Source organism: Equus asinus, chromosome 20 (genome assembly GCF_041296235.1).
Source record: "Equus asinus isolate D_3611 breed Donkey chromosome 20, EquAss-T2T_v2, whole genome shotgun sequence".
Taxonomy (NCBI): domain Eukaryota; kingdom Metazoa; phylum Chordata; class Mammalia; order Perissodactyla; family Equidae; genus Equus; species Equus asinus.
The window spans coordinates 79,953,349-79,967,536 of NC_091809.1; the positions used below are offsets into that span (position 1 = coordinate 79,953,349).

Sequence of the window (14,188 nt, forward strand, 5' to 3'; positions counted from 1 at the left end):
CTTTTTTATCTTTTAGGTCCATTTCTTGCTTTATTGCCCTGACTAGAACACTATGTTGAGTAAGAGTGGTAATAGCAGACATCCTTGCCTTGTTCCTGATCTTAGGGTGGGAAACATTTAGCCTTTCAGTACTAAGTATAATGTTGGTGTGGGTCTTTTGTTGATGCTCTTTATCAAATGGAGGATGTTCCCCCTCTCTTCCTATTTTTTTGAGAGGTTTTATTTTGAATGGGTGTTAAATTTTATCAAATATTTTTTCTGCATTGATTAATATGACCGTGTGGTCTTTCTTCTTTAGCTTATTAATATGGTGGATTACATTGATTGATTTTTAAATATTGAATCAGTTTTACATCCTTGGAATAAAACCCACTTGGTCATGGTATATAATTCTCTTTATATCTTGCTGAATTCTATTTGTTTTTCACATGTAAATCCATGATCCATTTTGAGTTAATTTTTGCCAGAGATTTTGTGTAGATATAAGAACAGTCCTGAAGAAGCTTTCTCCTTAATAACATATTCAGGACTCATGTTCCCATATTTTTCTTGCATTATGTGTCAGTAAACCAACAGCAATTTTTCATTTCCGTATCATGGGACACATTCAAGCTGAAGCTCCCAGATCTTCATATAAATATTTATTACAAGGTCACTGCACTTATCAGAATGAAGGGAACAAGATGCTAAAGAACTCATGTCATAAAGAATCCACAGCATGGGGCCGGCCCAGTGGCGCAGTGGTTAAGTGTGCACATTCCACTTCTCAGCAGCCCGGGGTTCGCCGGTTCGGATCCCGGATGCGGACATGGCACTGCTTGGCAAAAGCCCTGCTGTGGTAGGCGTCCCACGTATAAAGTAGAGGAAGATGGGCATGGATGTTAGCTCAGGGCCAGTCTTCCTCAGCAAAAAGAGGAGAATTGGCAGTAGTTAGCTCAGGGCTAATCTTCCTCAAAAAAAAAAAAAAAGGAATCCACAGCATACCTTTATCTTTCTTACTCTCTTTTTTGTAATCTTCTTGCTGTCCTCCTTTCCTACTTCATATTGTGAAAGCTTACTTATATTGTTGAGTTGTATTTATTAATCTGAATAAATTAACATACTGATTGCATGAAAAGAAAAGTCAACAGATCTTTACTGAGTTCCTGTATAGGCTAGGCACTCTGCCAAGTAACTGTTAGCGACACAGGACCCCAACCTCAAGATGCTCAGAGCTTGAAGAGGAGGAAGACATGTAAGCGATTGAAATGCCAAAGTTGAGAGAAGAAATGCCAAAGAAAGCACAGGGCATTAAGGGAACATAAGACAGGAGCACTACCTGGGGAAGTTAGCTCTACCTGGGAAGTTAGTAAAGGCCATCCAGGAGAAGCAATACTTAAGCTGGCACTGAGAGGACATAGGAATTTTCCAGATAGACATGATGAGGTGAAAGGCATTCCAGGAAGAAGGAACAGCTTGTGCAAAGACATGAAGTTATGCAGTTATGTGGCACATTTAGAGAATAATAAGTAATTTGTTACGCACCTCTAAGTTCTGTAAGACTAGGAATTCATGCTGAATTCTCAACATCTAGAATAATGCCTGTAGCATAGTAAGTACTAAATAAATAAATGTTGGATGGAAGGGTGGAAGGAAGGAAAGACAGAGAAAAGGAGGAAACATAAATGAGGCCAGAGAGATAAGAAAGGTTCTCTTATCTCTGTGATCAGAGAGAGAAAGATAAAGTGATAAAAGAGCCTTGCTTAGCAACATTTAGCAAATATCTACCATGGCGATACAAAGAAGAAGAGGAGATGTTCATAGTCTACTTGGGAAGAAACAACAAATACAAAAATGCCTGTAATATGTTGTAAAAAAATGACTTGCCATGAAAAGTACATAAAAAGTGTTATGAAATTTCAGAGGAAGTAAAGGTCCATTTCAGCTGAAGCAATCAGAGAAGTTGTCATTGGAGCTAGACTCTTTGGGGTTGCTTAAACTTGGTTCTAAATTGTTGGGTTTCTAAAGAAATTTGCATGGAGTTGGAGAGAAGGTGTTATGGCAGAAGAAGGATGTGAATTTGGGACTAAACTGGACAACCTTGTCTGCTCTGTCATACATTTATCAGCATTTTATAGGTAGCCATTTATCAGCCTCTGCCACCTCCTTGGAAGCAGATCCTGACAGGCTCTGATGTTATGTGTAGCAAACACCTTTTTCTTGTTTATGAGGGTATCTCTGTGTGTGTTTATGCTTGTACCTGCACACCAGTGATTTGGAGACAGCTCTTTCTACAGAGACTAGCACTGAAGGGGATACATAAACTGAAACACAAGCAAAACTATTAACAATATATTTTTAAAATATAATTTGCTCCCCACACACTTACATGTATATGCATGCAGCTACAGCATGCGCGCACACACACACAAGCACACACACAGTTCTATAAGCAGTGGCCTGGGCGAGGTTTTAGGTGATTATAAATAAATAGTACTTATTTTTATTTTTCTTAGCTCTATCCTGTCTGGCTATACCTTAATCTTCATTTTGGTCTAAAGCTTATTAGGCACCTAATAATAACTTATTAGGTTATTATCTCCCCATAACCTACTAGATGCTGTAAAGAGTTCATGTAAGAAAATGATTCATTAACTAATCCAATACGTATTTATTGGTAACCAGCTATTCTAAACACTGAGGATGCAACATGGGGTAAAAACAACGAATCCTTGCCCTCGTGGAGTTTACATTCTGGGAGGTGGGTGCAGATAACTAACAAAAATGTGGTATTTTAGATGATGTCAGTGCTAGTGAGACAGGTATAGCAGAGTAAGGAGGAAAGAGAATGTGAGGGTTGGGTGGTGAGGAATGGCCTCTGCAATAATGTGATATTTGAATAGAGACTTGAGTGAAAGGATAAGCAATAGAACTATCTGGGGAAGGAGTATTCCAGGCAGAGGGAACAACTAACGCAAAGACCGTGAGGTGGGAATTTGTCTGGCCAGGGTTTAAGACCAGTGTGGCTGGAGCAGAATGGCCAAGGCAGAGGGTGGCAGGAGATGAGGAGAGAGATATGAGATGAGAGACTGTCACATCAGGCCCATTGGCCATTGTGAGGACTGACTTTTACTCTGAGTGACATGGAAAACCATTGGAGCTTTTGCACGTAGAAGTGACATGTTCTGATTTACATCTGGCTTTTCTGGCTTCTGTGTTGAGAGGAGATGGCAGAGTGAAAGGCTGGAAGCATGAAGACTACAAAATGACCAAGTAAATAACAATGGAGGTGCAGAGAAATGGTCTGATTGTAGGCATATTTTGAACTGTTTGAACCAACAAGATTTTCTGATGGATTAGGTGTGGAATGTGAAAGAAAGGAGTCAACAATGACACAAGATTTTTGGTCTGAGCGACCAGAAGGCTGGAGTTGCTATAAACTAAAATGGGAAAGATTGCAGGGAGAACAGGTTTGGAGGATATCAAGAGCTCAGTTTGGGGCACATTAAGTTTGAGATGCTTGTTAGTGAAGAGTTAGATATTAGTCTGTGGAGTTCAATAGATGGGTCTAGGCTGGAGATAGAAATTTGGGAATTGCAGAGTTAGATGGCTTTAAAGCTGTGAAACTGAATTAAATAACCTAGGGAGTGGATATAGAAAGAGGAGAGAAAGAGTCTGAGAACTGAGCACTGGGGCATTCCGATGTTTAGAGATCAGGGAGATGAGAAGGAACCAGCACTGGAGTTGGAAAAAGAGGCCAAGGGGATAGGAGAAAAATTCAGAGTGAACACTAAAGCCAAATGAAGAAAGTGCTTCAAAGAGAACGGAATAGTAAACTGTTATCAGATGTTGCTGAGAGATCAAGTAAGGCCCCAGAGTAGTTTCAGCAGCTCTGAACTCTTTGGGACCTTTGTTGAGTTATTTTAGTGGTGGTGGTGGTGTCAGGAGGATGAGCAGCCTGATTAGATTGCTTTCAAAAACAGAATGGGAGGAGAAGACACCAAGATTAGTAGTACAGAAAACTCTTTGAGGTTTTACTGTAAAGAGTAGAAAAACTGGGCCATAGTTCGAGGGGAATGTGGGGTCAAGTCAAGCTTTTAATTTTTTTTCTAAGATGCGAGAAATTGATGTCCTGATGGGAATGATCCTAGTAGAGAGGGAAAATGCAGTGATTCCAGAGGAGGGGAGAGTTGTTAAAGTGATGTCCCCATGTTGGTGAGAGGGGAAGAAGGTTGGCTTTAGATTGGATGAGCTGTCCATGTTCCCTAGTAACAGAGTTCTTTGCTACAGATACAGGCAGGTTGGTAAACGTGGAGATGGAGCATGTGTAAATTCTCTTCTGATTGTTTATATTTTCTCATGAAATAAGAAACAAAGGAGTAGAAGTGTTGGAGATTTAAAAAGAGAGTTCAGATATTGTTGCCAAAGAGCAGGACAAAGACATAGGCTAGGTAAGTGTAGTAGGATTGTCGGGCAGCACAGGGCCCCCTTGATTTAAAGTGAGACCAGTCCACATAGTTGTATGATTTTCTCCAGCTATGTACAGCTGTGTGGGAACAGGCAGAGCCTCAGGCTTAGCCAGAAGTTGTGGTTTTCCCAGATAAATAAGAAGAATTGAGAAAGAAGCAAGGAAGTGATTATAATGAACGGTCTCAGCAGTAAAGTTGGGTAGAGGGACATGAGGACAGGGATAGAAGGTGAGAGAGAAAAGATGGTAGGGTTAATGGTCCTAGTGGGGTTTGAAGAATTACAATAATCAAACCCTTGGCATTTGTAGTGCTTTAGGGTTGTATACAAAGTGCATAATAAAAACCCTATAAGGTAGGTAGGTGGTGGTGGTGATGTTGATTCTCATTATATAAATGGGGCAAGATCCAAAGAGGTAAATGACTTAATCTAAAATCACGCAGCAAGTCGATGGAAAAGCATAGACTCAAGCCAAGACTCTCTATTATATGTAACATCTTTTTACCACTTTGTGTGGTGGCTGCTCACAGATTGCTGCCCTTTTGAAGAGATGGAACATAGAAGACAACATAGAGAACATGCAATCAAGTGTTGAATTCTGTAGTGTGGAATGATATAAGGAGTTTATTCATCCAGTAATACACACTGAGCGCTTAGTATGTGCAAGGCTCTATTATAAGTACTAGGAATATAGCAGTAAATGAGACAGGAAAAAAAATCCTAAAATTATGTGCTTCAGAGGAGTTTTAGGAGGGTTTCTCTGTGATTCTAACAAGGCATCATAATTTGGTAAAAAAGCACATTGTACTTTTTAGGGTACTTGTTTTTTGCTACTTACTGTGACATTGTTGCTTCAGCTCACCATGTCTTAGTGGAAGTCCCCATCTGTAAACTGAGATGTTATGGTTTTGCAAGTTCCAGCCTGCCTAAAAGTACTATAAATTTGAGCCTGTATTCTAGCCTAATGGAATAGTTGCTTTAAAGTGTTTTAGTCCTCATCTGACTTCCTGATCTAAAAAGTGGCAATGCCACGCCTCATTTCATAATGATAAGACCCTGTTTCCATAGTGAAATGCTGCACTAACAAGCATTCGAAAATACTCCATTTTTGAAACTCTGGGGCAATATGGAAGGGAGATAGAGGCCATATTCAGCCTGCAGGTGCAACATTTCCCTCCTTAACCTGATTAAGATATCTGAGGACCTGTTAAAAGCTTTGAAATAGCTAATGACTTTTTTCCCTCCTTTTACTACTTCCTCTTCAGGCCTGGAAGAAACGCTGGTTTATCCTGCGGAGTGGCCGGATGAGTGGTGACCCAGATGTTCTGGAATACTACAAGAATGATCACTCCAAGAAGCCCCTGCGGATCATCAACCTGAACTTCTGTGAGCAGGTGGATGCAGGCCTGACCTTCAACAAGAAGGAGCTGCAGGATAGTTTTGTGTTTGACATCAAGACCAGCGAGCGCACCTTCTACCTGGTGGCCGAGACAGAGGAGGACATGAATAAGTGGGTCCAGAGCATCTGCCAGATCTGTGGCTTCAATCAGGCTGAGGAGAGCACAGGTACGAGAACAGACATGGACCTTTCTCAGAAGGGGCGAGGTGCTTCCTGGAGGAGGCTTAGCAGTAGGGGCTGAGATGAAGCCTTCAGATTCCTTGAGCAAGGAGAGCAGGCTGCAGCTAAAAGCTTTCCTCTTTGGCAGAGGAGTAAAAGGCAAAGAGTAAGAGTGTGAAGACATTGGCCAAATATTAGAGGGACCCTTGACCCTAATTATGTCAAATGCGAAACAAAGATGTTGGGGTTGTGAGGAAGCTAAAAGTACCTTGTGCTAAAGGTGGTTTCTTCAGGGTCCTCAGCACCATCCCACTTCTCAGCCCTGCACTTTTCTCCCCTTCCCTCTGCTGTCTAGCACTCTGTGCCCTGTTTCCTGTTACAGGGCAGCTCGCCCCTTGATCCCTTCTCTGGCCCATCTCTGTCTGTTCTAGCCCACCTATTTCACACTATCCTGCTCAGTGACACTTGCCACTTGCCACTTTTGTTTGTTTGCTTGGGCTCCTTTGTGATTATTATTGATGTATAATTGCATGTTCATTTATATGCACGGGGGGGGGCAGGTAAAGAAGGGGAAATACTGATTTATGTTTGTGTTTTGTTAACCTTCATAAAAGAGTAGCTCAGCTTTTTGAAATGAGTTTTAAATTGCCAAAATGCTGTCTGACATTTCTTTGGACTCATCCCCAACTGTGGGATGATTGAGGAGCAGGTTTTTTTAGAGGCAGGAGGAGAGCCTAAATGAATAGTTCTTAAACCTGGTTGCACATCAGAATTAAAGAGGAGCATTTAAAAAATATTGATGCCAAGGACCCATAACAAATCAGTTAACTAAGAATCTCTGAGTGTGGGACCAAGGCATTAGCATCTTTTAAAAGCTTCACTCTGAGTAGCAAGAGTGCAGGTCTCAGGAACCATTTTCTGTAAATATTTGAAGGCCACATATAGTCTCTGTTTCATGTTCCTGTTTAAAAAAAAAAATTTACAATCCTTTAAAAATATAAAAACTGTTCTTAACTCATCAGCAAATTAACATCATCTGGGAACCTGTTAGAAATGCAAATTCTGGGACCCTACCCTAGACTTAGTGAATCCGAAACTCTAGGGGTACATTCAAGCAATCTGTGTTTTAACGTGCCAGGTGATTCTGATGCACGGTTAAGTTTGAGAACCACTGGTCTAGACTCTTGGTACTCAGAGTGCGGTTTGTGGAAGAGCAGCATCGCTTCTCCTCGGAAGTTGTTGGAAAGGCTCAGGACTACTGCTCAGACCTACAGAATCGGAATCTGCATATTTGTAAAACTTCTTATTTTGAAGTAATTTTAGACTTCCAGAAGGGTTGTAGAATTGTACAGCAAGTTCCCATATACCTTTCCCTCAGCTTTCCCTAAGGGTACCATCTTACTTAACCATGGTATGGTTATCAAAACAGACGTTACCGTTGATCGGTATACTACTGTTAACTAAACTACAGTTTATTTGGATGTCGCATGTCTTTCACCAATGTCTTTATTCTGTTCAGAATTCAAACCAGGATACCATATCCGATTCAGTAGTCATGTCTCTGAGTCTCCACCAACCTGGAACAGTTTCCCAGTCTGTCTTGTCTTTTTTTGACCTCGACACTTTCACAGAGTAGTACCTGTTGGCCATTTGAATGTCTTCTTTGGAAAAATGTCTGTTCCAGTCATTGGCTCATTTTTTAATCAAGTTATTTGGTGTTTTGCTATTCAGTTGTGTGCGTTCCTTATATATTTTGGATATTAATCCCTATCAAATATATGGTTTGCAAATATTTTTTCCCCTTCCATAGGTTCCCTTTTCAGCTTGTTGATGGCTACTTTTTCTGTCAGAAGCTTTTTAGTTTGATATAGCCCTACTTGTTCATTTTTGCTTTTGTTGCTTGTGTTTTTGGTGTCATACCCAAAAAATCATTGCCAAGACCACTGTCAAGGAGCCTTTTCCCTATGTTTTCTTTTAGGTGTTTTATGATTTCAGGTCTTACATTTAAGTCTTTATAATATATTTTGAGTTATTTTTTGTGAGTGGTGTAAGATAGGGATCTAATTTCATTCTTGTCCATGTGGCTGTCCAGTTTTCCCAGCACCCTTTGTTGAAGAGACTGTCTTTTCTGCATTGAGTATTCTTGGCTCCCTTGTCAAATATTAGTTGACTGTATATGCATGGGTTTATTTCTGGGCCCTTGATTCTATTCCATTGATCTATATATCTCTTTTTATGCCAGTACCATGCTGATTTGATTACTATTGCTTTGTAATGTAGTTTGAAATCAGGAAGTGTGATGCCTCCAACTTTGTTGTTCTTTCTCAGGATTGCTTTGGCTATTTGAGATCTTTTGTGGCTCCATATGAATTTTAGGATTTCTTTTTCTATTTCTGTAAACAATACCATTGGAATCTTGACAAAGAGTGCATTCAATCTGTAGATGGCTTTAAGTAGCAAGGACATTTTAACAGTATTAATTCTTCCAATCCATGAACATGGGATATCTTTCCATTTATTTGCGTCAAAGTTCTTAATTTTTGAACCAGGGGCCCCACATTTTCACTTCGTGCCACGCCCTGCAATTGTGTAGCCAGTCATAGCTAGACTAGATGTCCTGCGCTAGGAATTCTGTCATTTTTATCTTCCTTGAAGAAGGATTATGAGCCCCCATTTTACTCTTAATTTCTTTGGTGTCATCTTTGCTTCCTGTGTGGAATTTCTAATTTTCCCCAAATCTTTGTCATTTGTAGGCCTCTTGAATTTTGTTTTTGTTTTTACCTTTATTTTATTCCTAGTGAAGGAATAAAATACTCATTGCAAAAAGAAACAGGGGCCGGCCCCATTGCCCAGTGGTTAAGTTCCCATGCTCCGCTGCGGCAGCCCAGGGTTTCGCCAGTTCGGATCCTGGGCCCAGACGTGGCACCACTCCTCAGGCCATGTTGAGGCAGCATCCCACATGCCACAACTAGAAGGACCCACAACTAAAAATACACAACTATGTACGGGGGGGGGGAGGGCTTTGGGGAGAAAAAGGAAAAATAAAATCTTAAAAAAAAAATAAAGAAATAGGTCCAGTGACTACCTCAGCTTTTTAGGAAATAGATAGGGTTAGGGATAAAAGTAACCAGAAGTCAAATTGCATTTAATTGAATTATTTTCTTGTGGGATTAGAGGTGTTCCTACCAAGAAAAACATACCCTTGAGATGTAGCAAAAATTCCTCTTGGTGCAAATATCTTTTTTCTTAATCACATATTTAAAAAATAGTTATTATCTGAACGTTTCCTCTTACTAGATAGGATTTAAGTCTAATTCAAATACGAATATGTAGAACCACATTCTCTGCTTGCTTTCTTTGGAAGGAAGATTCGTTTGTTCATTAACACATTGTTCATTCACTCACTCATTCAGCAAACCTTTATTGAGCACATATTCTGTGCCAGTCCCTGTCATAACCACGGAGGCTACGAAAATGAACGAGAGGGTTTCAGTGCTCAGACATCATAGTCTAGTAGAGGGGACAAACGTGTAAGCAGACAGTCACAGGGGAGTGCTGTAACAGGCACCACCAGGGGTGGAGAAACCAGCCCAGGCACCACCAGCTGAGGGAGGGAAGGAGAGGAGCGGAGGCAGTAAGGAGGTGACGGATAATCCAGTCAGTATTTTTTCAGCAGCTTTGTCTATTGAAGGATATATTCCCTTAAACCTTTAACTTCTTTTTGTAAGGGGATTATTTTTTTTAGGTGTCTAGTGATTTAACTACTAGAGCAAGGATATTAGTTGTCTGTGATAGAGGTTTAGGAATCTTTGTGAGATCTTGCTGATGAAGACAGCAGGCTTTTCTTCTCTCTCATAAGAGAATCTGGTATGTTAAAAGACGCAGCCTCCTAGTGGGGTTGTGTTTTAATTTAGAGGCTTTCTTAAAAGTGGATTATATTTATAAAACCCTCAGGTAAGGAATTAGAGCTTAATCACCCAAGTCAGTGTTGTTGTTGTTTTTTTTTTTAGCAGAGAGTCAGAGTCTGAGGAAAAGCAGGAAGGAAGTTAACATTTGACTACCTACTTAGCTTAAGTACCTTGTTTCATTTAATCACTTTATCAACTGTGCTTCAGTTTTTTTTCAAATAGTGAAACGGAGTGCTTTTTCTTCTTTGCCTAGCACTCCGGGACTAAAGCTCTTCTCAGTCTACACCCCTGCCTTGACTGGGTTCAGACAAGCTGTCCAACTCTCATCTGACCCTGGAACCCCTCCTCAGTGCAACACTGGTCTCCTTTGCTGGGGCCTGTGAGCACAATCCAGTCACCTGGGTATTAGTGTCAGCACCTGCCTTACTTATGTAAGGAGCTCTATGTACTGGTACCTAACCCTCACTTGCCACAAAAAGAAATAATAACAGCTATTTTTTGAGCGTCTACTCTACAAAAAGTAGGAACTTTATGTAAGTTCCTTCTAAAACCTCATGGTAATCTTTTGAGGTAGTTAAGATTTTGACCCAAGGTCACACAGCTAGAAAATTGCAGAGCCAGGATTCTTGTCTAACCTGATTCTCACTTCACATTATAATATGCTTTCTCTTTGTCCCTGATCCTCTGAAGTATTAACGTCTGTCAGCATCAAACCTAGCTATTTTTGCCAGTTTGGACAGTAGGTGTTGGACTGGAAGCACTCCCTGACTCTTTCCCCAGGGTCGCACAGCTGGCTCAGGTTTCCTCACTTCACCAACCCATATTGCTCAAATCCTCAGGCTGGAGTCTTCCCAGTTTACTAACTTCTAGGGCTTTAATCCAGTTATCAGGCTCCACTGGTGAGTCTGTAGGCTCGGAGCGAGGATGCCTGAGTTCAAATCACAACTCTGAGATTATGCGACAAGTCACTTGGTTGAAGTCTTAGTTTCCTTTGATGAATAGGAATAAAATTCTCTTCTCTCCCGATGCTTCTGCTTCTCTATGAATTCATCAAGACAGACCTTAGCTGGCAGCACCTCAAGTTTCATATTTCCCAACGGATTATTCACTTGTGTTATATGTGGAGGTATCTCCTGGAGCTGTGCAATGCAGTATCCCTGCTTGCTGCTTGGTCCTATAGAAATTTCTTCCTATAGGGAGCCTCCCTCAAGCAGATACTCCGTATTTCTTTGTTTATTTTCTTTTTTTTTTTTTAAGAGTTGTGGTGGGACGCACAAAAAAACTTCTGTTTTTCACTTTCAGCTGGAAGAGATTTCATGGCAGATGGAGTCTTTTTTTTTTTCCATCCTTCTCTCCACCCCCAGCTTCTTCTTTCTACTGCCACCCTCCAATTCCTCACATATTCCAGCCAAAAATGTCTGGGATAAAACTGTCTAGGATCAAGACCAGACCAGGAGTGAAACTGAGTCTAAATATCGACATAAGGGTAAAGGGAAAAACCTCCTGATAGAGAAATCTTTCCAAAAGGAAACCAGGGATGGTGCTCAAGAAGGAAAAGCAGTTCCAAGAATGAATATCAAGAAGATTTCATATCACCTGTCTGTAATTTGGTTTTTGTTTGCTGTGTGTGTGTGTGTGTGCATGTGCCCAAGTGAAATAAGAACTCCACCTTCCTCTGGGAATCAAAATAGCCTTAAGCCCCCAGAGTAAGGGAGCAGAAAGCTGCTCTGAGCTGGCTTTACGAGCAGGTGGATCCAAGTCCTCACATTTGTGGCCCAGTCGTGGGTAGCTGTCCCTGACCAGATGTACCACACACAAAAAGAACCAACTCTCAGCACAGAGCTTTGATGAATTATTCATAGACTCAGGAGTCATCACTGGTAGGAAAGCCCTCACCCTTTTGAATCCTCAAAGCTGAGGACTTCTCCTTCCCTTTTATCCCCTCCCTCCTTCATTTATTCAGTAGCTATTCCAGGGCCTGCCCAGCCGCTCTCACGTGGACTCTGAAAGGCAGGCTGGCTGTACTTGAGTCCCAGCCCTGCTATTTATTTGCTCTATGATGTTGAATAAGTAACTTTATCTCTTTGAGGTCTTATCATCTGTGAAGTGGGGATGATGCTCCCTCCCAGAGTTGTTGGGAGGAAGCTAGGAACATGTATAGGTACACAATGTGAAAAGCAGCTGCTTGTTTCACTGTCTTCCATGTAGTGGTTGCAGTGATAATGGTTTTTATATCAGTAAGTCAAGATGAACAGGATATGACTTAAGTATCTGATGATTTTAGATAACCTTACAGTCTTTACAAAACACTTAATGCAGTCTCCTTTGAGTATAAGGAAACAAACAAAATACGATAGGCAGAGCTGCTAGCAGTATTTCTATTGCACAAGTAAGGAAGCTAAGGTTTAAAGGCATTACGTAACAGGGCCAGAAAGCAGTGTTGCCAGGTCTAGAATCTGTGGCTTTTAACTCCATCCTAGGGCTGTGTGCTGACCCCTTCTCACTTGTCCTAACCCCTTTTCACAGACTTGTTTACCGTGGCTGCTTGTAAGTCACAAAATACCCGGCAAGGAGGAGAAGCAAGAAGTTTATAAATCCCTCAGAACTGACCATTTAGAAAGTAAAGTGCTGTCTATACATTAATATTAACCTCTGAGGGCTCAGTTAGCAAAGTAACGTAATCCAACTCAGAGTAGCCAACAAATTACTGTGAACTAGAGCTCAGGGAGTTTAGGCCACCAGAGCCCCCTTTGAAACTCTTGAAGAATTTGAAATAAGGCCAGAGCCTCCTCCATATCCTGTCTATTATTTTAGCTTTTCCCTTCTTCTCGTACTCCCTGACAGGAATTTCATAGTAGTCTCATGTCTAAGTGTATGGAATGAAGAATTCCCAGAGTTACAACGAACTGTTCTTTATTGCTTCCCCACCATTTCTCTATTAAAATTTTGGGTGAGACTGCTCTCCCCACCCTTTGAATATTTTCTAAATATTTAAACTTCTAGCAGCCCTTAAGTTTCTCGAGTAACTCAACAGCAAAATTATTTTAAGTCCTGGGTCCCCTGTGGGATCAAATTATACCCATAGGAATGCTTTTGGGGGAAATCTTCAACCTCCAGTGGAGGAATGTTATCAGGGGTCTTCAAACAGCTCCTTCCTCTCCAGAGAGAATGATTGGTGCCTTAAAGGTCAGGATCCCTTATTCCAGCTGGAATTCTGACCACAGGGAGGGCCGCGGTGGAGCCAGGCAGTCCACTCAGATGCCCTCTGGTGACCTTGGTCCTTCCCCACTGACGCAGTGAGTGGGAGAGCCAGGGGAGAAGCCGGGAGTGGAGAAGGGTGGGGAGGAAAGAGGCCTTTCTCAGAGACCTCACCCTTTCTCTCTTCTCATCCCTGGGAAGACCTTTTCCTCCCTTGTTCCCTCCCCCACCTTTTGCTTTTTGGTTTTTTTTTTTTTAACTGAGCTCAGATCTCTCAACTCCTCTGGGGGACCCTTGCTGGAAGCTTAGAGCAAATGTGGGAGGTAATATGCAGCTTCTCCCCAGGCTGAGATGGGTCCCTTGAGGAGCAAAGAACAGAGTGGAGACTGACCCGGGCCCCAGCCCAGAGGCGGAGGCTGCTGTCTGAATCACCCACCCTTTTTTTCCACTGAGACAATGAGGAAAATAAACATCCAGACCAGTTTCCAGCCAGATCTGAAGTCCTCATGCCTTTTAAAAAAAAAATGTTATTCTAAATAACCCTGAAATATCAGGCCTTCCTCCTCAATCTTTTGTTTGTTTGTTGTTTTTTGTCTACAGCTGGGTCTGGTCACCCCAAGAGTAGGCTTTGAGTTGGGACATGAACTCCATCAAATCCCCACAGACACTTCTGCATTGTCCTGGAACGGGCTGCGGCCCTGACCTGCAGGGAAGTGTAGACCCTCTGGAGGAGGAAAAGGAGACAGGGGGAAACCCGACCCTCTTCTCTTCCTTCCAAGCTTTGATCCTTCTTCCTGCTTCCCTTTTTATACCAGACATTCTCGCTCACCACCCAGCCCGCCACCCCAGCCAGCATAGATTAAGCCTAGTGTCCCCTGCCAAAACCCACAGACTCTTAGAGATGAGAGCATCTCATCCTAGCTCCTCTACACCAGAAGGCTTGGATAGCCCCCAAACACCTCCTGAGATGCACCTCCTTTTCTGTTCCTTGGGTGCTTCCAATTATCTCTAGTGAAGGAGGGTAATAAATCATTGTTGAATTGGTCCCAGACCAGATTCCAAAGCCCAGTCTGACTCT

General features: G+C 41.8%; 1 protein-coding gene across 2 annotated transcripts in view; it reads left to right on the forward strand.

The window, feature by feature from the left end:
- The window catches only part of GAB2 (GRB2 associated binding protein 2), a 181,249-nt gene that overhangs the window by 116,269 nt on the left and 50,792 nt on the right, over nucleotides 1–14,188 (forward strand). For both annotated transcript variants that reach the window (XM_044752193.2, XM_070490582.1), the window contains exon 2: nucleotides 5,712–6,012. In XM_044752193.2, coding sequence (XP_044608128.2) covers nucleotides 5,712–6,012 — 301 coding nt within the window. The remainder of the gene's footprint in view (nucleotides 1–5,711; nucleotides 6,013–14,188) is intronic.